A 27,040-nucleotide genomic window follows, 5' to 3' on the forward strand; every position below is an offset into this window, starting at 1 on the left:
GTGACGACGCTGACGACGAGACCAGCAAAAGAAAAAGAGATTTTTATGCTAATCTCTGCTAATCTTATGTTTTCCATCGATTGGTGAAGTGTTCACTAACAACATTCTTTGGGTTATGGTTTACATTATCTTCATTTCTCTAGTTTTCTTTCCTGCCTCTAGAGGTTTGTTAGTCTTAAATGCGGGCTCAAAGAATTACCTCGTTTACAAAAATGCCTCCCTGGGAAATCAAGTCCTAGGGATTGTATCCAGGAACCGAGAGGAGGTCTGGTTATACGAGTTTTCGTGGAAAGACAAGCTTAAGGTAACCATAAGCTTATCAGCGTTTCCTCGATTGCAGTCTTCCGACACCGTCCAAGTTCTCAATTTAAACTGACTTAGTACGTCCTTTTACTATAATAGCCTTATGCAGTGAGAGTTGGTGTTCAAAGTGATTCAGCACATCAAATTTATCCATTGTTATTTGTGGCGCGTTTACAGCGTGGATTAACGTCCTGGACAATACCAGAAGAAAAGTAAGTGAAGATCAAAGATACTGTCAGTGACCAGAGACTTTCCATTTTATGACTGGGTAGTACCACTGGTGTTGAGTGCATGTAGTGCATGTCTGGAGTGTCTAGACATAAGCAAAAACTTAACAAATAAATTTCATGTTGGCATGCATCTGTTGGGTGTTCAGTATTAGATCTCAGATGACATCAAAATAATAATAATAATAATACGTGACCTGGGCACAGCTCGGCGAGATCGTACCGAAGGATCTGTGCTGCCGGCTAGGCGCTCAGCCCGTGAACACAACCCATGTATGACCTCGGAGCATAACACCACGGCCAGATGGAATAGGCTGGGAGTCAATGTTGCTGAGGAGAGAAAACCAGAATACCCGGAGAAAAACCCTCAGAGTCGAGATTGACTGAAACTTAGCTCACATACGATCTTGGGGCCAAGAGTTGAACCCGGGTTGCAGAGGTGGAAGGCATTGTTGTTGATGTGGTTTTGCCTTGTGTGTCACTGATGTCATTGATACCACATTTTGACGTCTTCTGTGATCTATTACTGAACAGACGCACAGCAGCGTGGAATCTACTGTTTTTGTATTATAAAATAAAGAATTGATATTTCTTGATGATTACATCAGCTACATGTATTTGTCTGTCCTCTGTTGGATAATAGGTGAGAATCAATCAAAATGTGTGCACTATTGAGCTTATTATATGATAATGGACAATGACTCCTAATTCATACTAAGAATAAAAGGGATGTAAGATTCAATGGCAAGGGGGAGACCATATGCATAAGTCCATTACTGTTACTGTTATTCTGTTTGTAATGGTCCCAGTCTGTATAAGAACATTCTAGTGGAGGATGCACCAGTGTGGTACACGAAATGGTTACCTTCAGTGTATTTGCTGCCAGTTGTGCTCTAGGCCCTTCCACCTTCTAGGCACCAGCACCCAAGCTCATCTTATCGATGAGTTAAATGGCTGTTGGCATGCTTGGAAGAACCATGATTTTTATCTGTTCTAGGTATAATTACCACACAGCCAGCCGCACCCTTTGTCCCTTTCTGCACAGCTATGTCAAAATCAATGGCTCTGGTACTGATTCATTTTCTGTTGATGTTTCTACCTCATCACCACAACCTGTCAATTATACTCTTAAAGCAGAGTTTGTTCACAATTTTGAGATCAGGTGGGTTATCTTTATAGATGTAGTGGTTGGACAGTTGATAATAACTTTTTTCCACTATCCCTGCCCATCCAGGGTAATCTGTTTCTGATTAGAATGATATAGTAGAGCGGGGGAAAGAAGCAATCTGTTTTGGACCATCATGAATTAATTTTATCCCGGAATAGGTGTAGTCCTCTCATCAGGTGTAATGCATGTGCAAACCCTGAATTGAGTTTAAATGCACTATTTCATGTCTCTGTTCCTTATGTTTGTGTGCTAACTACTAGTTATGATCAAACATTGACTCCATTTGGTGTTAATGGGGGAGCACTGCCTTGCGTTAGGTTAGCCTGTGCGACTTCCGGCAATTGTGTGACAAGGAACCTCACTTATCTCCCCAACACTACAAGCTGAATGCAAAACAGCATGTGCTGGATCAGACAAGAGTATCGGTTAGCAGGCGATATTCAAAAGGCAACGCAGCCAACAAGCTTGGGGGAAGTCGCTGTGCAGACTTAACGGCACCACACAGGAGTGTCCCTAGTTTATTGACAGACAACGAGGCCCAATCTCGACTCCAAAGGGAGGGAGGGAGGGAGGAAGAGAAAAAACCAAATCGTAACTACACTAATATATTGAGAGCTAACTGCACTGAACAACAGAACATAAGTGATCTCTAAATAGTTTTCATATGCTTTTATAGCTAGACAAAGGTCTGCTGGCATAGCCAGTCAGAGGAGCTGTACTACGAGAGAACTTAGTGTTACACGTGCCACCTCTTAGCCATTAGAGCTTTGAAAAAAGCGCCAATGCCGTGGATCGTACTAGCCTGCTAGTGACAACAAAGCTGCAAAGTTCGAAGCAAGAATACAATAAATCCTTAGGGTTTGCTGACCTTGGCAACTAGACGGCACAAACGCTACATTGAAAACAGAGCCACCATGAAAGGGTTACAGTTACAATGTAGTATTAACTACATTTTACTTGCGTGACAGTAAAATTGCCTTTGTCATTTTGAGCACATTTTGCACCATAAACAATCCAAATTTTAGGAATGGGTCTTATCATTCTATAGACTGTTAGCGGTCCCTTCTAAGTCAGTTGAGCCACCAGCTTTAGTCACACAAGCGAGCTGAAGAGCCTATGGGAGAATGAGGAAATCGCTCTCTCTCTCTCCCCACTCTCCCCTCTCTCCCCTCTGCTCTGCGGCTCGCTTGTGTTTCCAAAGTGAGTGGCTTGACTGACTTGAGGTGGACTAACTTGGCCCCACTGAGAAGATTATGCCAGCTGCCATGCCCACATTGAACACTCACTTGGAATGGCAACATGTGCCGAGGCCCCTTATTGTGTTTTTTTTATATTGCTGAGTTCAATCTGAGCTTGCAAGTACATTCTCTGCCTGAGTGGTGCACCAAAATGTGTTCTTTTATTCTCTTCCAAGAAAAATAATACTGACTCGACATTTAACTTGCATTTTACAGGTTCAATGAGCGTTTACCTGTGACAGTAGATCCAGCACAACCAGTGGTATGATCCTTACTTTTTAGAAGAAAACTAAAACGTCCTTGATATTTTTCACTCTCACCCAGTCAGGAGCTGTTTCCAAGGGGTCCATCTGCTAATTCTACGGTATTTGTGATTTCCCATACAAATGCAATGGTACCTACATGTGTATGGAAGAAATGAATCTAGTAATACATGTAGTTCAGAAAAAAAATAAATGTAATAACTTCTTTTAACCCTTTGACTCCCAAGAGTGCCACTTATAGATTTTACTCTGTCTAACGCCAGACCATTTTACTCGTCAATGGGGAACCCCACTGGGGTGAAAGGGTTAAGGGCTTTTACCTGTTTTGGTGGGCTATTTTTTTATATCACACTTAATTGCATTCAGTGAAGTTATACTATTATTTTGTTTATTATACAGTATTTCTTGTGGAAGTTTCCAGATGACAGAGATACTGTCATGGTTAAGGCTGAGTCTGAAGATTCTGTGTGTGCGATTCTTTCAATTCAAGCAATGCAGGTACAGCTCTGTCAATTCCAAGTTTAATTATTAATGATTTATAGAGTGTCTGACCAAAAACGTTCATTTAACCTCTCATCTCGTGAATTAATAGTTTAATTATTAAAGAGCAGTTTTGTATTTAAAATAACCAATTTGTTCAAATCACATAAGCATTTGAAGGAGTATACATTACTATGTATAGTTTTTTATCAAAATTTCTAGTTTTCTAATAATTCGCTCACTGAATCTTGGTTGTCAGCTCACATACTGTGAAGGTAAAGTCACTCCCTCTGTCAGTGCTCCGTTGTACAGGTATTTAAAGCTATAGCTACACAGGTCAGAGGAAATTCGAAACAGACGTTGAAGTCACCGAGGATCGAACTGAGGAACTGAGCTACATACTGAACTACAATGTTATACAGAGCTGTATGATCCCATGTGATCACAAGTGAAATTTACAAATACCCAAATGTTCAGATTTTATTCATATTAAAAAGAAAATAGTAATAATAATTATTATTCCATCCACCCCTGTTTGATATAAGACTATTAACATACATGTACAACTTGGTGCTATTTGCCTTGTTGTCTTTTTATTAACTTGTAAAATAATGTTATGTTTAACAATTTTCTATTCTTTCAGTGCCCAGTTTATTACTCAGCAAGAAATGTAGAATTCACTGGCTTCTTTCAATCAATGACCACCAAAGCAGCCATAACAATAGAGGTACTAAAATTAATATACTAATTACTTGACTTATTGATATGGCTGTATTAATTAACCCTTTGATGTCCAAACCGGCCTAAACCGGTCACACTTAGTATTTCACTCTGTCTAATGCCAGACAATTTTACTCGTCGATGGGGAACCCCTGGGAGTCAATTGGTTAACTAACCCTTAAATAATTAAGAGGGCACTTGTTTAGTGGCTCGTCTCTGATTCTTGTATTTGATTTGCTACCATTCTCAGCGTTCCACATTCAAGCAAGGTGAGATCTACATTGTCTTGGTTGTGAAACCCTCTGATGAAGAGTGCATCTCTGGTAAACGTTTTGATAATCCTCAAACCCAGGAAACCCACCACCATGCAGGTTTGAGTCTTAAACACTTAAGTTATCTCATATGTATGTACATCTAAACTTGGGAGTTTTCAATGACACAGTCATTCATTGGCTACTCATTTCAGGTCCTCTCTCAGAAAGACTAAAAACTGTGACGATAACTGTACAGCCCACTTTATCAGGTTAGACTTGCAAGCAGTTCAATAATGTAATAAGTATTGTTTGCAGTAACTTTAGAGCAGTGGATTTTACATTTCCGTAAACATTGGTCTTATTGTCAATGGTGTTTCTGTTTTAAAAATAATAAAATGTAAATCACATCTGTTCTGATCATCATAAAATTTCTGTATACAGCTAGAAGCTATGTGAAGGCCATTGCAGTTCCTGTGGCTATCTTCTTATCATTTTATGTTATTGCATTCATTGCCCTTCTAGTCAGCTGGTATAGGTAAGTTTTCAATATCTTTTGTTAGCTTGCCATCAGTTTTATAACTTCATTTCAATGTTGATGGTTGACATTTATATATATACACAAATAAGTTTTATATTCCCTGTATGGGAGCACATTACACTATACCCTGCAGTGTCCCAGTTTACACCTGAAAGGGCATAGACATACATGAAGTGTCTTCCTTCTATATTATTATTATTATTATTGTAGATAATATTGTCCCATTATCTTTTATTTTTTAATTTTGCAGACAAAGAGGAGGAAGCAGAGGAAAGAGTTTTCGATCAGTTCTGATGCCACAAGAAACAACTATTCAAGGTACATGTATGCTATCTGAAGATGAATGCAATGTTGTTTAAGAAAACAAGAGGTTTTAAATTAAAGAATAGTGTAGAACAATGGTTTCATTAAAATTTTTAAGTTAAACATCACATTGGAACTTGTCTTTGCCTTGCCATTTTGTACTCTTGCCTATGGGAGAGCAGTGACAAGGAGCAGTGACTTCTACATTGTGTGCCAATGAAGAGGAAACATAAACAAAATACTTAAATCTGCAAAGGGTTTTTAGGTACATGTAATCTATGAACGGGGTTAGAAATTAATGCTTGCCCACTCACCCAGGATGTTTCAGAAGTGTTTCAAGGTGAAAGCTAATTAAGGATCACTCGTCCAGTTTGGCAAGTACAATTTTCATATACAGGAAAGAAATTGCTCCAGTATAATTTTTCAAACTAACAGTAACTTCTTACTTTCTGCTTTAAGATAAGTACGTTGTCTACAAGCAATACATGTAGCTCCATTGAACTTTATTTATATAAAGCAGACTAAAATGACTTCCATTTGGATGAGTGTTAGAAAATAATACCTCTGGCCATAAAATACACTAACTTGTGCAGGGAGCTGCGAAACGTGGGAAAAGGAACATTTCCTGCTGCTTTCACCGATACACGAATGGGTTCACAGTTCAAATAGACCTAGGCGACCAGCATTTAAAGAACGAAGTTCAAGAAGCGCACAAGACTTGAGAAGCATCTTCAAGCCGAAATTGATGTTGTTGAAGTTCTTGAAGATGCCACTGCTACTGCTGAGCCAGCCCAGCAAGTAGTCAGTGAACGAGAAGAAGAGGTGCAACAAGACCTGGCTGAGGGAGAAGTTCAGTTCAATGATAAGGGTGACAATGAAGCAGACATAGATGATGAGGGGATGGTGTCAGATTGTGAGTCAGAGCCTGTGATGTCCGAAGAATCTATGCTAAAGTACAGTACGTCTGTACCTAGAAAATGAACTGCATAGAGAAACCTGACACAGATACAGCAGATAAAACTACACTGGAATTTCATTAAATTAGCCAAGCTTAAAGAATAAACACAAATAATTGTATATTAATTTTTATTCTTCGTGGGGGAGGGAAGGGGCAGTTTTTTTGTAATGGACTAGACTGGTTAAGTGATTAAACTGATCTGGGTGAGTGCGATTCGAAAATCACTTGCCCAGCTGCAGATGGCGAGTGTTATGGAATTTTATTTTCCTACCCTGTATGATATACTGTGGACCAATGTAACCACACTACTAAGCCAGACCATGCGTCACTGGCCAGGGTACAGAAAGTTGTTACCTGTGCACTAAATGTAGTAATACCTTGTATAAAGTGAAAGTTGTTAAACTATAGTCACCTTGAAGCAATAAAATTATTTTGTCGCAGATCCTCCATTAAGTGCGCCGTTACGAACGTCTTCTAGAAGATTCAAGGATCATTATGGATCAACCTCAAGAGGTATTTCCTAAACCTCTTCTAACCCGTTGCTGTACACGTGTTCAATAGAAATGAAATGAGCAGCAGATCTTCATGGGTACATTATGTCTTTAAAAATTGACAACAACTTTGATTCTGCAAATACAACTTTGGATTGAGCATCAATCAACTTCATTTGCAAGTGGTTACAATGTGAATTTCAACTTACAGTCTTACGTTAGATGCAGTAATAGTCTGATATACGTCAATCTAATTACAAATTACGGGACATTGTTTCCTTCCTATGCTGATCTGAACCCTAAAGCTACCTAATGCCGCATCTTGCTTATCAAATGAATTCGTAATATTTTAGATTACTGGAAATGAAGAGCTACAAATGGAAGACATCTAATTGAAATGCAACAAGAAGTGTAATAATTATGTCATAGTTATAATAGTTTTTCATATCCACATCTTACAAACTTGAAAATTGACTTCTCCCTTCTAGCTCAATTGGTTCATTACTGCACTGGTATCACATGAGTCATGCGTTCAAATCCTGCTCAACCCTGGATTGTTAAATAGGTTTCTGTTGTTGCTTAATGTAACCCATTCATCCCTAGTCTCCTCTGCAGCTGTCTGTCAGGATGTCACACAATGCTCCCCCCAAAAGAAACGGCTGCTCACATTGGAACCACATTCCTTTCCCATTGTTTTCACGGTCTATTGAAACAACCAAAAGGTAAGCCAATTGATTGTGACGAAAATCATTCATTGCGATTTCTGGCAGCCCCATGTGTAGGTATTTGGATTGAAATGCCGAAAAAATCTTGACTGACCTAGAAAGAGTATAAACTTATTTTCTGCGGCAATAGTACTCATAATTTTGCAACAGTATACAGTACTGGAAACTGGTTTCCAGCCTCAGATCGAATCTGAGCTCTAAAGTTACTACCATAACAAAAAGCCTTGCTATTGCATAGGTTTTTTACAGACGCGGTCAGATTTTGGCTAGACTTTGGTTTGCTTTGGTATAAGCTCTATTTCCGTGCAGTTGAGAATATGTGAAATTTATAAAAATTACACGTACAGGGAGACTTAATTTTAAAGTCAATAAAAATATTGAATGATGTGATTATATTTACATCCTTTCATTCTTTCAGTTCTCCATGCACTTAGTCTTGCGCTCAGGATCAATGCAACGCGTTGATAAAATGAGAGGTATTATTGGTTGAGTTGCACGATACAGTTCCAGAAAATGGAACTGTAGCTGTCATTGGCTCAATCCGAGAAAGGAATGTGGTTCCAATGTGAGCAGCTATTCCTTTCGGAGGAGTGTTAAGTGACATCCCGAAAGACGGCTGCGAAGGAGACTACGTAATTCATCCCTGAAGTGGCCCCCCGAGTAAATGGTCTGGTGTTAGACATCTACTGTATAAGTATCACTCTGAGAATTGATGTGGTTAAAGGGGTTTTTGAGTGGAGCAGTAGATGTTGTTAACCGGTCCCCGCCTATGGTCCCGTAGCGGAACGGATAAAAGTTCACTGTTTCTTTACAAAAATGAATGGAACTGTTCCACTTTTTATCGGACCTGTGCCATTTTTACTCTGTCGTGTAAACGCGCCTTCAATCTCAGGAGGGAAAGGGGTATTGATAAGTACCATTAATTTTACAACGGCAATGCTCTAAAATCTTAATTATTATTTCATACTTTAATTACAATGTAGTAATGATGTAGGGTGTGGAATTTAGGGTAGGAGACTTTTATGTACATGTGAGTGAATGCTGGCTTTTTGTCATTAATTTTGTTGGGTTCATGAAGTTGTTTTGTTCTTTTTGTTCATTACAACAGAAAGGAGATGAGTTGTTAGTGAGCGGTAAAAATAAGGTGATGACCATAATTCTGAGTTTCCTGTTGACTACTTTCAGAAAATGAGCCATTAGATGTTCATGACTTTGAAGGTGTAGACCACCAGGAACATGACCATTCTTTGGCAACCGATGGGTCAAAAGAGCCAACGTCAAAGGAGTTTGAACAACATTATGACATGTTGTATGATATTGATAAAGAGAAAGATATTTACAGGTTGAGGGTATGTTTTATCACAAAACTTCACCTGCCAGTTTTTCGCTGATATGATCCACTTGCACAACATTTATTATTATTACTATTATTATTATTATTATTATTATTATTATTGTTATTGTTATTGTTATTATTATTATTTTTTTATCATTATTATTGCTACTACTACTACCAAAGGGAACAATGTATGATAATTATCATTCTAACCTTTTGGGGATTTTGGGCAATTGTTGAGCTTGGAAGATGGTGACTCAAGAATTAACAAATAGGGGCCTGTTTCAATTCAGGCATGGCAAGGAGGGTATCCACAGCAACTCTTGAGTGGAACTACCTTAAACTACCTAGACATGTACCTTGGGGTATAGTTTATATGGGGATTTAATTCCTCCCTACTATAACCCTTAAGTTTTTGTAACAGTGGGCACTGTCACTCTGGAAGGTAGCCCAGTAGAAAAACTTACCTTACCCATACTTCATACTTACCTCCAGGTAAGGGGAGGGGGGGGGGGGGTGGGGGGTGGGACAGGCCTCAATGAATTCACAAAGATTTGCAGGATTGTTATTTCAGCAAAATAATAATAATAATAAAGAGTATTTCTATAGCGCACAACTCCAATAAATTGTCCGTGGTGCTTTACAACAAATAAAAATGAATTATAAACAAACTACGTTTACTGACATTCACTGACAAACATTTTAAAAAGATAAGTTTTCAAAACTCTTTTAAAAATGTCAACAGAAGAACACATACTGCAAATGATCGATCTCCATAAGTTCGCATTTTTGAAGATGGCTCTACAAGGTCGCCATTACTAACAGAACGCAAAGAATACAAGCTCCTATGATAAGTTAAAAGATCAGACAAATACGACGGGGCCTTATCATTAAGAGATTTATAAACTAAAAGAAGAATCTTAAAAACAATACGATGCCTAATGGAAAGCCAATGCAGATCAATTAAAATCAGAGTAACATGCAGTTGCAAACTAGGAGGGACAACCCACTGAAAGTGACGTGCACTGAACAGTAAAACCAGAGATAGGGGATTATCATTGAATAATTAACACCATATAATTCTCTTTTGCTAACCTACCGAGTTGCATCAGGAAGTGGCTTTTGATGCACTATTTCTCTGAAAATTATATTTCATTTTTGAAAGTAATTTTTCTTAAATGGGTCAGTGAATAGGTTTGCAAAGTATTATTATTGCAAAACATCCTTTTTTTGGTGCACCCTGCATCCTAAGATCAAGGGAGGTTAACAGCTACCGTACATTGTAATTGTCAGCAGTTTTGACACATTAAGCGGCAACAAAGTGCAGCATGGTATCTGACTGAAGACATAGTTTGTGTCATTTCCTCATTACCCCCAGACCAGCCTGATGCTAACAGATTTGGCAAAAAAAGAGAAAAGATATCTATCAAAGAAATTCAGACTCTATCACTGGTAAGTAGTAAAAGATAGAGAATGTGATTGCTACAATTTTTGTTTGATAAGGGCTTTAAAGCCACGGTTCCTGTACATACATTTATCGCAACACTTGTTCACAAAATATTTACAAGATGCACAAGATGTAGGATGTTCAAGAACCCACCCACTATATTTACTTGACTTAACAACAACAGGATTGCGATCATTGAGAGGAAACAACTGCAGTATATTGTACAGTGATAAGAAGAACAGTGTGTATTCTAGTGTGTGCATGTAATTAACAATTAGACCTGTAGCCCTTGAGGGCTACGGGTCAATAGCCCATGAGGCGAAGCTGGATGGGCTATTGACCCGTGGCCCCTGAGTGCGATTCGAAGGGTCTAATTGTTTTAGTATCACCCAACTAGTCGGACAGAAAAGGCAATAATAAACTTAGCAAATACAAGTTGAAGAAATATTTATTTGGGTCACGCTTTTCGCTACTCGAGGTATATTATTACCAATAGTCCTTAAGTAGCGTAGCCAATAAAAATGCAGGATTTGCATTAGTCCACTAGTTCGGTAATACTAAAATAAAAACAGTCATCTTCTTGGAAATCATGTCATGATGGGAAACTAGTTGCTTGGCAACAGCAAAAGGACAACTGAAAATCAGATTGCAAGGCAGGATTCGAACCTATGACCTATGTAGCACTGGTCAGATCCTCAAGCTATTGAGCTTTGTACTACTTCCATCCTTCCCAGGGGTGCTTTACTTACTTAAACACCTATAGAACTTTGCATTTCCATTCTTTTGTTTTCACTGTCCAAAACATAACACACAGCTGTTGATAGTACTTAAGCTATGGAATTTGTTACAGTGGTGATAAAATACCCCTTCCCTATTAAATTTGAATGAAAATTATTTTTAAACACGTTGCCTTTGCAGGAACCTTGCCATGATTGCTGTATTTTATGCCCTTCCAGTTGTTCAACTTGTTATTACATACCAAAAGGTACTGAAAATTTCTTCATTCTTATCTATGATAAGAAAGAGACAGTGGCAGATATTAAGTTTTTAACTGAGGTGGTTACCAGTGGAGAGAGATGTAGGATTGCTGAAAAACATAAGAATGTTTAAATCAACAAAACACATAAACAGAAAGTGGTCTTCAGTATTTATTGAGGTAAAAAAAATGAGATGGACATGAGACTTTCCTGCATTTTCTCAAATTGGAATAAAAAGCATCAGAGGCACACACCCCCAAGTAATCTGGGCATTCCTTCACCAACAATATTTTATTTAGAGAAGGGTCTGAATTATTCAACTTTTTTGCATTGGCCTTGAGATGTTCCCTGCTAATAGATATCCTTGAACCTTGATGATGTGGTTGTTAAAATATGTAAAGTCATGAATATGTTAGGATCTGTTGAATTAAAATAATGCTCATAAATTTCATTTTGAATGTTCAGGTTCTGAATGCTAGTGGAGATGAGGATATATGTTACTACAACTTTTTTTGTGCCCATCCCTTGGGAGAATTAAGGTATATATAAGCTGAATAATTTTATGAGGTAAGAAAGAAAACTCCAGTTCAACCCTCTGTGGCGTCAACATTTTATTATTTTTACTTTCTCTGGTGATGGATCTGTGTAGCTTTGGTGTTAGAGCTGATGAAACTACACAATAATTTGTCTTGCGCCGGAAAGCAGGAATTTCATCAATATAAAACCTGGCTAGAACATGTACAGCTGTATATGGTGAATATTTGTTGTCACAGATGTTTTGGAAGTGTACATGATAATTAGTTGTTTCTTACAGTGGAAACGTCTTTTGAAAGACTTTTTTGTTTTAGCTTCACCTTGACGTTATTGGCTTGACTAATTTCACTTATCGGTTGCCCAAGGCAGTGTAAAAAATTTGTTTTAAACATTTCATGTGATTTGTTTAATTATTGACAGTGCCTTTAACAATGTCTGGAGTAATGTTGGTTACATCCTTCTGGGATTTCTTTTCTTTCTGCTTGTCTTGCGCCGGTAAGCATGAATTTTATCGATATTAAACCTGGCTAGAACATGTATATGAATGTTTGTTTCTCACAGATGTTTTGGATATGTACAAGATAATTTTTTGTTTCTTAGAGTGCAAATGTCTTTTGAAAGACTTTTTTGTTTTATTCTTCTACCTTCCAAGGGAAAAATCAGTCATTCACTTGTACAATCATTGCTCAATACTATTTCTTATTTTTGTTTTTCTGTTTTTTCTATAGTGATAGACAACACAAGCATGACCTGTTGGAAAACAAAGATCTAGAGAAGGTAACCTAAAATCCCAGGGTTGTTTTTATTTAAAATATTTTATTGTCTCACATTGTTAGATTGTAACAGGGGGATTTGTGAGATGGGGCCTACAGATTATAGTCCTTATTGAAGAGGACTTGAAAATCTATCCACTTTGCAGATTACAATAGAAGCCCTTTCTCCTCAGTTATTTTAAGACAGCAAGTGCTGGTCTGGCTAGAGTTTGAACCTGTAACCTCCCACGCTATAGTCCGACCAATTCTCAACCAACTGAGCTACAGCTGTAATCAGTGTGCGACACACAGAGGCCTGTTCTTATGAGTACCCATAATTATAGGCAATTTTACTGTCACGCAAGTAAAATGTGTAAAAGATTGTTTGCTGCGTTGCCTTTTGAATATCGCCTGTTAACCGATGTACCCTTGTGCGACCCAGCACGTGCTGTTTTGCATTCAGCTCGTAGTGCTGGGGATGAGGTTCCTTTGTCTCACAATCACTGGAAGTCGCATAGGCTACCCTAACGCAAGGCAGGGCTCCCCCATTAACGCCAACTGGAGTCCATGTTTGCTCATAACTAGTAGTTAGCACACAAACATAAGAAACAGAGACATTAATGTTATTTTTTATCACAGCACTATGGAATTCCTCAGCATTTTGCTATATTCTATGCTATGGGTAAGTTCAACTTTGATCTACTTCATGATATTAACCCATTGAGTCCTCAGGCACAGCAGGACACGGGCCCCAAGTTGATGAGTTAAATGGTCTGGCATTGGACAGAGTAAAATCTGTTAAATCCCACTCCTAGGGGTCAATAGGTTAATAGCAAGCGGAAACTTCCCTAGCTTCAAGATTTAACGGGAAAAGTAAAAGTAAAGTTGATTATTTGTACACATACTAAAGATATGAAGATACAATCCTAGACAAAATAATTGTCAGGACATGCACACAATTAACTTTTTTTAAGCAATAATAATGATTATCTAAGATATTATGTTGTATGTGAAAATGGGCTATTATTTCCTTGCCCTCACCCTCCCCACTTATTCAAAGTTGAACCGTCAAGCATTCATGATATTGGGTGTCGTCCTGTTGGTTGGGTCAACACTGATTGGGGAGGGAAGGGGAGAGGCAAAGGTATGTGGTGCTCAGAAAATGGTGACATATGAGGCTGTCTCAAGGTAATTTGTTGAGGAGCGTGGTGTGCCTTGAGGAGGAGACCAAAGATGAATTGTATGAAAATACGAGGAATTACACTAAAACAAGCAATTAACTAAAACACTACATTGAAATTAAGGTTATTGATTCCAGTAAACAAATGGCCTTTGATGGGCATATCATGAAAAAGATGATAAACAAACTCTTCAAATTTTCCTTGAAGTTAAGAGTCACTGTGACACATAAAAGTGCATGTACAAGAAATATTTAATCCAGATACTTCTCAGACTCAAAAGCAAACAAAGAACTAATGCTTACTTAATGTCCAAGTACTGTAAGAATAAACCCTAACTTGACCACAACAACATGCATTGGGTTACGGTTTGTTTTATAGCACTAGCCTTGATCATGGAAGGTGTCCTATCAGGATGTTATCATGTGTGTCCAAATAACTCTAATTTCCAGTTTGGTAAGTGGTATGCTTGCCTGACTCTTAGAAGTTTCAAGCCCATCTCATCGTAGAATATCCTAGAAGTGGCACTTTATTTTGTTGGGATCATGTGTTCATGTGGGGGGAATGAAAATAAAGTGAATAGATTTTGAGGAAGGACTATAAATGAAACAAGGAAATGATCCTTGAACTCACATGGCAAATCTTTAGAAGCAATTGTGATGATCATTACATGTAACTTTCATGAAGGGCAATGAATGCGTGTGAAGTGCAATGAAATAGGTATATAAGTTAGCAGGGGGCCGAGGTTATTCAATGAATCCAGGGAACCCATATGCTTAAATGTCAACCAGTGAATTTCAAGACAAAAATTCATTTACTAAAGTGGCGTGCATAAAAAAAAGGTTTTTGGAAAATACTTGTGATTTTAATTTTAAGAAAGAAAAGCCATACCATATTTGGGCAACTTCCAATCAAGTCTGTCATCTCAAGGCCATTAATTTTATATCCTCCAACATACTGTATCATTAAGTTTGTCTTCACTAGTTGGCCTGATAAGGTCCTTTGACTTTTTTGTGTGCCTTCCAATGGATCATATAGTAAAATCACGTAATTTTTATGATTTTCACTTTTGACTGAGGTCCCTCACTAGATGAATTTCCCTTGCAGACACCTCATTCATGTACATTATCACTTGTCTGGGTATAGTGAAGCTCTATCAGAATCGCCATCCTGACATTGCTGCTAATGCTCACACGGTCTATACCGGATTTGCTGCGATCATCCTTATTGCTGTCATGGGAGTGGTCAGTAGAAGTTTGCATCATTACACTTTACTTAGTACATTATTTTATTTTTTAGTGTGAAAAAACAAGAGAGACAATAAGGAATGTGGGAGATGGGGCCTTGATATTATTTAAAGTAATTTTAAGGAGGCACAGGTTTGTTACTCTTAACATCCCCATATGAGTTTAATTTGCAAGAGGGTGACGACATAGCAACTTAAATTTCTTTTGAACGAGCAAGCCCTCTGCCATCGTGCATGGACCTGGAAACATATAATACACCTTATTCCAAAATGGCCTATTCTCTAGAAGTAATTTAATTCATATTTACATACGGTGTAGCACTTCTATTTTGCAGGGTTGAATTTTTGCAGATTTTGCGGATAGTACTTGATCCACAAAAATAAGTTCCAGCTGAAAAAAACCTGCAAAATTAAAGACAGCAAAAATTTACTCCTGTTAATATAATTAAAATGGCTTTCAATGCACTTGTGTTACCGGTACTATATCATACTGGGGTTAAAAAAGATCGTTTATTTCGATACTTGCTCTGAGAAAAAGTAATCAGAGCTTGCTACCTGTACAAACAAAACATATCTGAGGCACAAGAAACAAACTAAAAGCAGTCAATCAAAAGGTCACGTTAAACTTGCTTGAATGGGTCATCCGAAGGGACACCATTTTCTAAGGCCTTCAGGACGGACATTAAGTCAAAACACAATAAGAACGCGAGACAAAAATGCGAGCAATGTTGCATCAATATCGCATAACTTATAAATTTATGTGTCTGTCTGCTTATTTATGATAAAAATTAGCCAATGAGCACGCGAGAATTTTGCAGTCATTGTAAAAAATGGTTTTGCTACCCTCAAAGGCACAATATACTTAATAATTAAGTTGATGGTGTGTTTCAGGGTAGTGGGAGGGTTTAATATCATTGGTACATCCAGTTTCAAGGCACAGAAATGGCATCTAGAAAAGTGCCTATAAAACTTGAAAAGTAGAAAATAGTAAGGCATGCTTACAGGGGAACTCCTTCATATCAACGTTTCCAAACTCTCCATCTCTTTTATTTCCTTCAAATAATCCATCTGTTCTTCCAGGTTTACGACACATTTGCTTTCTGGACTACCTTTGCTATTATTCACATCTTTGGCTGCTTGTACCTCAGTTCTCAGATTTACTACATGGGAAGGATCAAATTTGGTGAGTGTGTATTGAAGAACACCGGTAATTCCTTTCAAAGAAATGGGTATGTACATGTGTATTGTGTACTGTACATGGACATAATGTATGGAAAACTGACCCAAGAACAAGATGATGGTTGTACATTGTGGCCATAATATTTTATATATTTAGGCTACATTTTGTAGTTGCCACCTTTTCATGATCATGATATTAATATATTGCTAATAATTACATGTAATATTATTATTATTATTATTATTATTATTATTATTATTATTATTATTAAATAATTATCATAATTATTATAATATCCTTATCAGAACCCTTAACAAATGGTAATGAAATAATAATATTTTTTGTCATGTTGAAGGTGACAATATTTAACATTAAAATTTTGTGTCGTGTATCACATACCGGGGTACATCTCATTCTTATGATGTGGAAATTTTTAACATTTCTCAGGTACCACCAGTTCAGTAATGCCATATTTCATAGTATGGCTTTAACTCTTTTCCTTGCTTTAGGATAATAAAGATACTGTAACAGCAAATATCTTACTAAGCTCGTTCTCTTATGCAATGCAGTATGTTACAGCTCCTGTTTCGTTTTTGTCATTGTTTTGATTTAATTTATGGCCTTGGTATTGTATTTGTATTGTATTTTTATTTCCTTTATTTACTTTAAAATACATCAAATTATTGTGTAACGTCATGCCAAGCACAAGATAAATGGAGAAGGGCAAAAATATCTATAGGTAGACTAATAACAACATGCCCTTTTAATATTGTCTATATACAAAATATACAAAGCCAAAACAAATGTAATTATGGCCTTGATGTGATACAGCAAACATATTTTAATAGTATTGTAGTGTTAAACTATTAGAAAATATGGAAATAATGACTTTTTGTCAGAGTGCAAGGGGATGGAATTCCAAATATCTTTTAATCTGATTGGTATTGGGAACATGCAGAATTCTTCTACTTGCCTTCAAAGTCACGGGGAATGAGTATGTGATGAATCACTGCATGTCTAACGATCATTCCTTTGCAGGGCTAGGTGTTATTATGTTTACATTTTGAGTACTTACCGGTAAAAAGGTATTCTTGCTTTATACGTTAAGCATTCAAAAAAAATTATTATAATGTATTGATCTGCATCTCATCATGAATATGTTCCCTGGCTGCACATTTGGGCACAATTTTTTTACAAATACAGTCCAGCTCTGAGCTGGTGAATGACATATTTTTTAGCAGTTGTACCTACAAAAAGTGGCTTTTGGCCATCTAAAGCCATTTCTTTATGGTCCCATGCCATTTCCTTGTGATCACCAGATGCTGGTATATTGTCAAGACTCTTCATCTTGTTAAGATATGACTGCTGTTCATGTCCAACCTACAAGGTAGATAAAATCCCGAGTAATTTTGTTCTTTTACATTCCAGTTTTCACTGATAACATCTCCGTTTTTGACTTCACTTTAGTTTATATCAAATTTAATAGTGTTATTGTACATGTACGTATAGCTCAATATAATAATTATTATAATACTTGTATATTGCACAATTATTGTGCAATCTTTTTTTTCCCTTTCTGTTTTTTCAGGATCGCATGTTTCTGTTGCTGATTGCCAATATGGTGAATTGGTTTTTGTAAGCTATTATTTATACTTGTTTTCAGATAAACAAATCTAAGTGTCTGGTTTTAAGACAGTCAACATGTACAATGTGTAATCTCCAAAATCCAAACACACAAAAAAATGTGTGGCCTTGGTTGTTATGCCGCATGTTTGTTTGAGAGAGGAAATAGCAAAATTGCCTTTTAAGATAGAAAGGAAAATGAGTGCGGACAATGTGCGAGCCATGACTGTGAGTCATGCAAGCCAACGTGGCGAGCCATGCGAGTCAACATGCAAGTCACACACTTATTGAAAGCTAACCGTTTTAAAATGGGTGCTTAGACTTAATCACTGTTTATGAGCGCTATATGAAATGGGTGCTTTAATAGCCAAATGTACATGGCTCGCCGGCTTGCAGATTGTCCAGCCCCAAGCAAATTGCCCCCCCCCCCCCCCACTCCATAATAACATACACCATGTAAGCTTCCACTCAACAACTATGTTCCCTTTACCCTTTCCAACCTAAGAGAGACACTTACAGATTTCATTTCCACCTTTATCCATCTTTCAAACGAGGAAGAATCAGTCTACAGTTTGCAACCATTGCTATCGTTACATAGAAATATAATTTTGCTCACAGATGAACTGACATACTGTACATTTTCTGTTTATTCATAGTGCCATCTATGGCGTTGCAACCACACCCAGTGATTTTGCAACTTATCTACTGGCAATTTTGATTGTCAATGGGTTACTCTATTTGGCATTTTATGTGATAATGAAGGTAAGCAAAGATTGTTACCTTAAATGAAGTACTTCCTTGTTATCTTGCACTCGTAATGTAAGAAGGGTTCAGTTTACAGTCTGTGGAGGTACGTAATCTGAGGCACTGTTTGGTTGCCTGACTGCTGGCAAGGCAGGTATTTGGCCTCTCAACATTAAAAAAAGTTGTGTTTTATGCTGTTTCCCGTGTTCAGAAAAGTCCCCCCCCCCACTTTTTTCTTGTTCACCAATCCTTCTACAATAAAATTATTTCTTTAATTTGCTCTGAAGAAAACCAGATTACAATCCCCAATACTTTCTTTACAAACAGTCCAAAAATGTTACAAAAATGTAACAGCAATGGTCACAGTTGGTCAGGGCTCAGGATCTATTCCCAGCCCATCTCAAAAGCAGGCATCATAACTTCCTTGTCACAAGAGACAATAATTTTTGGTCAGCACCAACGAATTATGAACTCTCACCATGTGAAATAAGAATAGCTTTAGTGAAGGTCCACTCATGAGACTTGACACACAGGCATCCACAGTTGTTTCATAAAAACGGAATCATGATAAAAATGATCTTCCTTGTTCAAAACCAGTCAGCCCTTATTCTAACAAAGAGGATCACGTTGATTTAATTTGAGACTACAAACAGTGAAATTACAACACAATAAGATTAGATGAGGGACAAACATACAGACTCTTCAAGGTCCCATCAAAGTCTACTGCGAAATAAGAATGGAGGAAGTGATAATTATACAACATGTTATACCTGTGCATGACTAACAACAGTTAGGACATTCAATAATTGATCTGCATTGGGAACATTGTTGAAGTTAGGAACAAAGTTAGTCATCTTATGACTACAGTAAGTAAATCAAAATATTTTTGTGCACTTTTTTCTTCAGCTAAGAAACAAAGAGCGGATTCTTCCTCTTCCTCGTTATCTTCTTGTTTGCACTCTCATTTGTTGGATTCTTGCTCTGATTTTCTTCTTCAGCAATCTAACATCATGGCAGGTACAGTTGCTGTAATAGTGTTTCGTTATTTATAAGTTACTGGAACTTGATAATTCAATATCTTTTATAATTATTAACATGACTAGCCCTATAGTAGAGATTTCAGTAATAATGATTGTTGTTACGTTACTCAATAAATTACAGAATTCTTAATTGGTCTTAATTGCTCTCCTGGATAGTGGCTTATCTAACAGATGTTGCCATCCATCTTTTGAAAAACCTAGGCATGGTGTACGAGAGAAAAGTGTGACTTCTTGGCAAGGAGTTCACAGAAACCTTAAGGAGAATATAAACTTAATTATTGCATGACGTATCTACTGCCAATCCAAAGTATGATATTGCCATGACCTTGACTGTTTTGTCTATTTTATCTCTGTCAGCTTTTTTCTTGTGTAGCTAGCTTATTCATTGGCTATTTTTGTGACTCATGAAAAAGGATTTCACTGTTCTTGATATGCAGAAAAGTCCAGCTCGTTCAAGGGAAGGAAACAAAGAATGTGTTTTTCTTGAATTCTATGATTACCATGATATTTGGCACTTCCTGTCTGCTTGTGCTTTATTCTTTTCATTTTTGGTGAGTTATCAAAACGTTTTGTATCTAAAAACAGGTGTACTGTACTGACTTTGCCAGGAAATTCCAAGCCTGTGTGGCAAGTGTTTCTGTGGGGAACATGCAAGGTTTTCAATGTTCTGGCTGCATAAAAAGTGGGGCAAGATAAAAAGGGTGGAGGGGGAAGGGGGGGGGGGGGGAGGGAGGGAGGAAGGATATGGGTTTCCTCCACCTCCCCCTTATTTTTGTCTACACAGGATAGGATATTTGAAAAGCAGAGGGGTCGCACTTGATATCTCCACCTACCCTATTGTTTCCACCCGCTAGTCAGTAGCACCATTATTTATTTTCAATGCCTTTGGTCTTACTTTCATTGTCACTTACTATTCAAATGTATTTGCTAAATAAACACTGCAAAACATTCTGACAACCCTGCTGTGGCAGCCACATTTTTTGTGTTTTAAGAAGCTGTGGGGTGACAATTCTTTCTTGTCTAAAGAGAAACAATTTGGTGGCAAAACCAGGTTGTGAATCTTAATTAATAGGGAGTAAAGGAAAGCATCGCTTGAAAATATAGCTTTGAGCCATCTTAAGTATTTTGTCATTATTTCCTCTTGTTTATGTTGGGCATTATGAGCGAAGTATCCTATAACTAAATTGGTATGGACGGATTTGAAGTAAAGAGTGATAATGAAAATTTTACTTATGAATGCCCATGTTGTCATAAAATCATTAAATTTGGTCTTTTCAAGTTGTTGTTTTGAGGTTAGGGTTAGGGTTTAGAAAGAAATGTACAAAAATGCTTGCGGCACATGTAGCATTTATCTTCTTTTAACCAATAATATTACTGCTTTTTGCCGTTGTTGTTGTCTTGGTCGTTTCTTGAACTCCTAGTAACCACAAGGCTACCACTCCTACCCTGAAAGGACTAAGCAATGTTTTTCCTTTTTTTCAGGGCTTGTTAACTCTGGATGATGATCTCCTTAGAACGCCAAGACACAGCATCCCTGTATTTTGATTAAAAAGAACAGGGCTAACTAATGATAATTTAACCAAAGGGTGATGTGAATGGAAGGTAAAATTCATGTTGGCTGAAGTGTTGGAGATTATTTTGGAAACTGTTTTCATTGAGTGAGGACAGCTAAGCAAAGAGATCCAAAAATTGCCAAGTCAAAATCTACTTAATTTTGTCACTGAATTTCAATTAAGACCAAAAGATACGCTTTTCACTTGGAACCGATAATCATATTTGGGGCCACAGTTAAGCTGTAGTAAAAAATATTTTTAAAATAAGTACTTAAAAATCCCCCAATCACAATTTTTCAATATGACCCATCTACATATACCCAGTACAGTAGAATGACTGACAGCCATGAAATTCAAAACCATTGATCATGAGTCCACATGTTGATGAATAGACTACAAGCAGCCCCTCTTGCGCAGCTTAGTTTGTCGAATGCGAGGAGAAGATTGGCACTGCACTAAAAAAATAACCATGTGAAATCTGGCCTCATTTCTCCTCAAATCCAGATTCCAGATTTTCTTGTGCCTTATTTCCTTGCTCTCACTTAACTATATGTGGCAAAAGAGGGACTTCTTGTAGTCTAGTTGATCAAAGGCTTGATTAACGACCCAGAGTGCTCCTGTAAGAGGAGACTGAGGGAATCAAGCTTAAGCGTGTGACGTTTTTTCAGCCACGGCCAGAAACCGGAAGTGAACATTTCCCTTGCCAGGACGTAAGTGTCTCCCATATGTTTTATCTCTCAAATAATGAAATTAAAGTGTTAAAATAACACCACTTTCCATTTCCCTTTCTTCATTTCTTACATGTAAACAGTGATTGGTAATAATACTAAATACAAGAGTGTCTACATTTAGATGTTTTAGGATGTATATAATATTATTGTGTCCTTTCCTTTTTATTTCTTTGTTTTCCTTGAAACTCCCTTGATTGGTTTGTTAACTACATACAGGTCTCAAGTTGTCTTCAAGTTTCCTGTGATTGAATTAAGTTGTTGTTGCTGTTATACTAATGGTAAAAAAAGGAAGAAAAAGGAAAGGAACTTTGTGTCTAGTTGTTCTAGCGTCGGAGCACTAATTGGGGACACTTTAAACTAAAATCAACAAATTGATGCAAGTCAAATTAAATCTTCGTTTCTTGAGGAGAGGGAAATTGGAGTACCTAGAAAACCAACAAACTCAATCCACATGACACCATGTCTGGGAATTCAACCCCCATCACGTTGGTGGGAAGAAAGTGCTCTCTGCACGCCATGGTCTATAATAGTGAAAAGATACTTTGTACTCAGTCTGGTAATCTAAAGAAAAAGCAGCTCACTTCCGGTTACCAACAGTGGCAAACGTTGCGTGCTTAAGCTGCTTAATATTTAATGAGCTTAACGTTTGGAATTCAAATTTAACTTTGACTTGTAAATAAATTAATCTATTTAACTCATTTTTTGCCTGACATAATTATTATTAGAGAGATTTAGCATTGCACTTACAGCAAACATCAGGATGAAATTCATACTTCCAATAATCAGGAGCACCCAACAGGAATATAGTTCAAAACCACTTAAACATAGCATTGTCAAACGTATTTTGGTATTTAAACTGTAGATATAGGCATATTTTTATCCCCTAAATATTTTTCATCTGTTCGGATTTCCTAGCTGAAAGTCTAGTGATCCGAAGATTATAGGGATCAAAACTTCTTTTTGAAAATTTCAGCCAGAAAAAAGGCTCCCGAATATTCTAGGTGACCTTTTTAGGTTAGATATCAGTTAAAAATGGGCAATTAAACCATATTTTTTAGATGTTCAAAAATCCTAGGACAGGCAGGCAAGAAAGAAATTATACATACATATTTTCCGAAAATTGACGTTGGGTGCCCCTGAATAATGCCAGATTTCAACTTGTTTCTTCTCTGTATGCTGCTATACATATCAAGTTGCTTTATATCTGTAGCTAACAGAAGTAACTTTTTAAAAGAATGAGGGAATTTTCATGCTTTTATTTTCAAGCAGCAGCCTGCCATTTCACATAAACACAATGCTGAATCCCAATGCTGAATCTCATGAGATTAAATGTGTTGAGAATGGGACAAATACAGTTTTCTACAATGACAAAGAATAAAATTAATGCATTTAACATTTTGATTCTGCTTGGAGCTCAGTGTTCTTGTTCACATTTTATTACCTCTGTCCAGTATATTTTTTGCCTGTGGCAATATATGAAGATCTATACCAGTTACACTGTACCTTCGTGTTAAAGAGAGTTGCGTGAAGATACAGGATTTTTTTGGTTTTGTAATCAAGGAATATAATCCCTCTGAGATTTGAAAATATGTCGCGCAGTGGTTGTCTCCAGTAATTTTGGGTTTTCAAGCACAGTGTGTCTGATTCAAATCACTCAGGGGCCAGTTGCTCAAAGCCTGGTTTAAGAAGATATCAAAACCTTTAGATTTCCATGGTCTTTAATGCTGGTTAGTGCAAACCATGCTTCTAGCAACCCGGGCCAGACTTGACATAATGATGGAAAACTCCCATGGATTTCAGTCAGACGTCTTATCTTCATAAATTTGGTGCCCTCATGAAAGAAACTGGAGATCACTTAAACAAGCCTTTAGGAAGTAACACCAACTGGAAAAACCCCACTGGGTTTTTGTGCCAGTTTAATTACCTGCAACAAATCAAACCACTATCCTGGATATCACGGTATAAAGTCCTCTACAAATACTGTTTCTATAGTGCCTATAGCTTTTCCAGACAACCCTTTTTGCTACTGCACTGTAGTCTATCGTTCAGCCCTTGCTACGTACTAACGTCAAACAAAATTAATACTATTTTATAAGACTTCAGTTTTTGAAATAACACTAAAATGGACCCTCAAAACTGTATAACCTGTCAATTTATTGTGCTGACCACAAAATAGACATTATTTTCAATATTATTGTAAGACAACTCATTTTATTTTAAATAATTATTAACACATTTTTTAAACTACAAAAGGAACCTCATTAAGTTAAATTTATTCTTTTCAGTGTGTATGGCTCCTATAAGGTGTTACCCTCCATTAACACTAACTGTATTTTAATGATACAGCTAATGATCACTATTCACATAAAATTTGGCAAGCATCTTCTGTACATGTTAATTTTCAACTTCCTTTAGGTGCTGAGAACCTGATTCATTTTTCTTTTTTCTCTTTTCATTAGATTTTATTAATTAACAACACTATTCCATGCATGTGCATTGGACATGACATAGTAAATAGGAAATGAGGTGCACGGCATCAAAATGTCAATAAATGAATAATTATTATACAATGTACAATGAGTGCAAATTATTAAAATTACTGCTTTTAATTCATGCACCTATCAGCTTATCAGAATGTACCTGGTAATCTATGAGCAATCTGAAAAGCCCGCCGGCGGTTTTGATTTCAGTCCCAGGGAAGTGCAAGGCTGAATGTGCAAACAACGTAATTATCGCTTATTGTTAAATGAAACGATCTTCTTTATGTAAAGATCACTTGTGATCTTTATGAAATAGTCCTAATCATTTCCATTGAAATTTCAGCCATTACAAACTTCTGAGCCCTGTTGTTCAAAAGCCGATTAACGCTAATCCCAGATTAAAAATTAGCCAACGAGTCTATTTCTCTACTTCCAAATTTTGTTCAACGCTGACATTCGGGAAAACGTTACATTAGAAGAAGTCTATCTTGCAAAACAGAAATAAGCAAAAGAAACTTTCACCAAAAAGTTGAAAACATGAAATAAACGTTTCCGCTAATCCTGGATTAAGTTACTGGTAATCGGCTTTCGAACAACTGGGCCCTGGACGGATACTTTAACCCATCCCCCTTCCAAACTTCTTTAACGAATTTTGTCAACCAAAAAATTCAACGATTCTGCCGTTATGTTAACAATGTTCGTATCTAAACTTTGGATTTTGTCCTGTTCCACATTGAATCCTGCTTCTTCATTAGCTGTTTGTTTGCTCAGCCTTGCATTTTGCTACTGTGCAAAAATATTGAAAGACCAAATTATTTGTGACCTTCGTGTTGATTTTGGAAAGGATTGTTCCAACAAGTCTTTTTCCTCATCGGAAGTTTTCAATCTTTGAACTTTCTCTTATGCAGCATTTTTAACCAACCTTCTTTAACCAACGACTGCAACAAAGAAAGGACTGAAGGAAAAAAAAACTTGCTTTTACATGTAAGATTACCATACTGCTTATAAGGTCCACTTGTTTTTCTTGTATGCTAATATCTTCCCCTCACAATTTGAACCTTTGGTCAGACTCCCGAGAGACACGATAAAACACCGTGGCTCTTTTTTTTAACATAACTTAAATTCTTATAAAACTTGTTTGAATGTTTGGATACTTAGGAATTGCATATTCATTCCACCCAAATTTCTAAGCTTGGTGACACAGCGTAATCATTACGGCAAATAGCAAAGATAATTATTGCTGAGGCCACGTTATCGTTATTGATGCTCCAACCAGAGGGAGGGTTATTTTGTTCCAGTGATTGCCACATTAATTTTGAATAACAAATGTTTTCAGACAGACATCTTTCTTGTGTAAGATGAAACTGATATTAATTTTTTTAGCGAGCCAATCAGAATGCTACAAATGCAATATCGAAGATTGAAAATTTAATTATAACTCCTATCATTCCTTTAAAATATTGTCCTATCTTTTTGACTGTCAAGATCTTACATTTAATGGTCTACTGTATACAGTCATGCAGACCATGCCAAACTTCAGAATGCAATAAGTGCTCACACATTGCTTTTTCAGTCTCTTAAAATAAGCTTTTCAATCAGTAAGATTTCTTATGTCATGGACAATTAAGTAGACCCTTCAGAGCGTGTTTGCGGAATAACACCCTCCTTGATCTCCATAATCCAACAGATCATACTATTCCTCATCCAATTATATAACAACTGTAGAATTACCCTCTCCACCCTAAAATGGTCTTTTTCTGGGAACAAAATAGCTATTTGTCAGGGAACCCATGTACCCACCCCACCCTTGCTGGGAGTATGGCAAGAATCTGGCACAGTGTTGAGAGCCTGACAGATTCTTACACTTACACTTTAAGGTAAAGCGATACACACTTAAACTTCCAAAATGTATTTTGTATATATCATAGTCTGATTGACTTATGTATATGTTGTTCTTGTTCTCCTTCTGCTTGTCCTTGAGGCATTCATTCACAGCCTCATCTCCAGCATCAAATATTCCAGCCTCTTCATTCTTCATTACATTGGCATCAAAGTCTTCCCCTGGAAAGTGAAAATACAAAATTATGTTGTTTTTTTTTTAAACCATTGTTGTGCTTAAATATATACATGTATTTTTCAAAGTATACAGTCATGTAATACTAATTACAGGGCACATTTAGCTTAAAGCATGTTAGAATGATATAATTCGGGTTACAGTTATGTCTAAAGCAACCACATTGACGAGTAAAATGGTAAACAGTACTATGATTTCAATATTCCTGGCCCCAGTTGTTCAAAAGTTGGATAACGCTATCCAACAGATAAATCACTATCCAGCGGATAAACAGTAGCAAAACCAATTGAGTTATCCAGTGGGTAGCACTATCTACCCCTCCAGCAACTGGGGCCAAGTTGAAATACCTTGTATTGCAAAAAACAATAGCCAGTAAAGTTACATGAACTGCTAACAATCAATAATTTTAAGACGTCTCCTAATAAATCAATGAATCACACATGTACAACACTGACATGCGTATTGTACATGTATCTA

The 27,040-nt window shown here is 37.0% G+C and overlaps 2 protein-coding genes across 3 annotated transcripts in view; one reads left to right on the forward strand and one right to left on the reverse strand.

Annotated features, from left to right (window-relative positions):
- On the forward strand, nt 1-24,580 carry LOC138030257 (SID1 transmembrane family member 1-like). Of its 2 annotated transcripts, XM_068878158.1 has the most exons (27): nt 1-304; nt 403-515; nt 1,528-1,692; nt 3,153-3,198; nt 3,599-3,697; nt 4,323-4,406; nt 4,650-4,770; nt 4,866-4,922; nt 5,095-5,188; nt 5,442-5,509; nt 6,894-6,965; nt 8,854-9,017; nt 10,383-10,456; nt 11,370-11,436; nt 11,894-11,967; nt 12,383-12,457; nt 12,691-12,739; nt 13,354-13,396; nt 14,274-14,348; nt 15,000-15,136; nt 16,219-16,321; nt 17,638-17,705; nt 17,907-17,953; nt 18,598-18,703; nt 19,592-19,702; nt 20,163-20,276; nt 21,208-24,580. In XM_068878158.1, the coding sequence occupies exons 1-27, from the start codon at nt 116-118 to the stop codon at nt 21,268-21,270; spliced, it is 2,478 nt and encodes an 825-aa protein (XP_068734259.1). In that variant the 5' UTR covers nt 1-115; the 3' UTR covers nt 21,271-24,580. The 2 variants fall into 2 exon arrangements, 1 of the variants encoding a protein (XP_068734259.1); XR_011128054.1 differs by lacking the exons at nt 20,163-20,276; nt 21,208-24,580 and having other exon boundaries at nt 17,907-17,939.
- The window catches only part of LOC138030258 (uncharacterized), a 9,107-nt gene continuing 6,212 nt past the window's right edge, over nt 24,146-27,040 (reverse strand). Inside the window, exon 8 of the mRNA XM_068878159.1 lies at nt 24,146-26,550. Coding sequence (XP_068734260.1) covers nt 26,231-26,550 — 320 coding nt within the window. The 3' untranslated portion in view covers nt 24,146-26,230. The remainder of the gene's footprint in view (nt 26,551-27,040) is intronic.

Source organism: Montipora capricornis, chromosome 13 (genome assembly GCF_036669925.1).
Source record: "Montipora capricornis isolate CH-2021 chromosome 13, ASM3666992v2, whole genome shotgun sequence".
NCBI classification, from domain to species: Eukaryota; Metazoa; Cnidaria; class Anthozoa; order Scleractinia; family Acroporidae; genus Montipora; species Montipora capricornis.

Bases quoted from the DNA above. Each gene is read 5' to 3' on its own strand.
- LOC138030257 (XM_068878158.1), top strand. From the start codon at position 116: ATGGTTTACATTATCTTCATTTCTCTAGTTTTCTTTCCTGCCTCTAGA. The intron at 4,771-4,865 runs GTTTGAGTCTTA...TACTCATTTCAG, and splicing joins GGAAACCCACCACCATGCAG to GTCCTCTCTCAGAAAGACTA. The intron at 4,923-5,094 runs GTTAGACTTGCA...TTCTGTATACAG, and splicing joins TGTACAGCCCACTTTATCAG to CTAGAAGCTATGTGAAGGCC.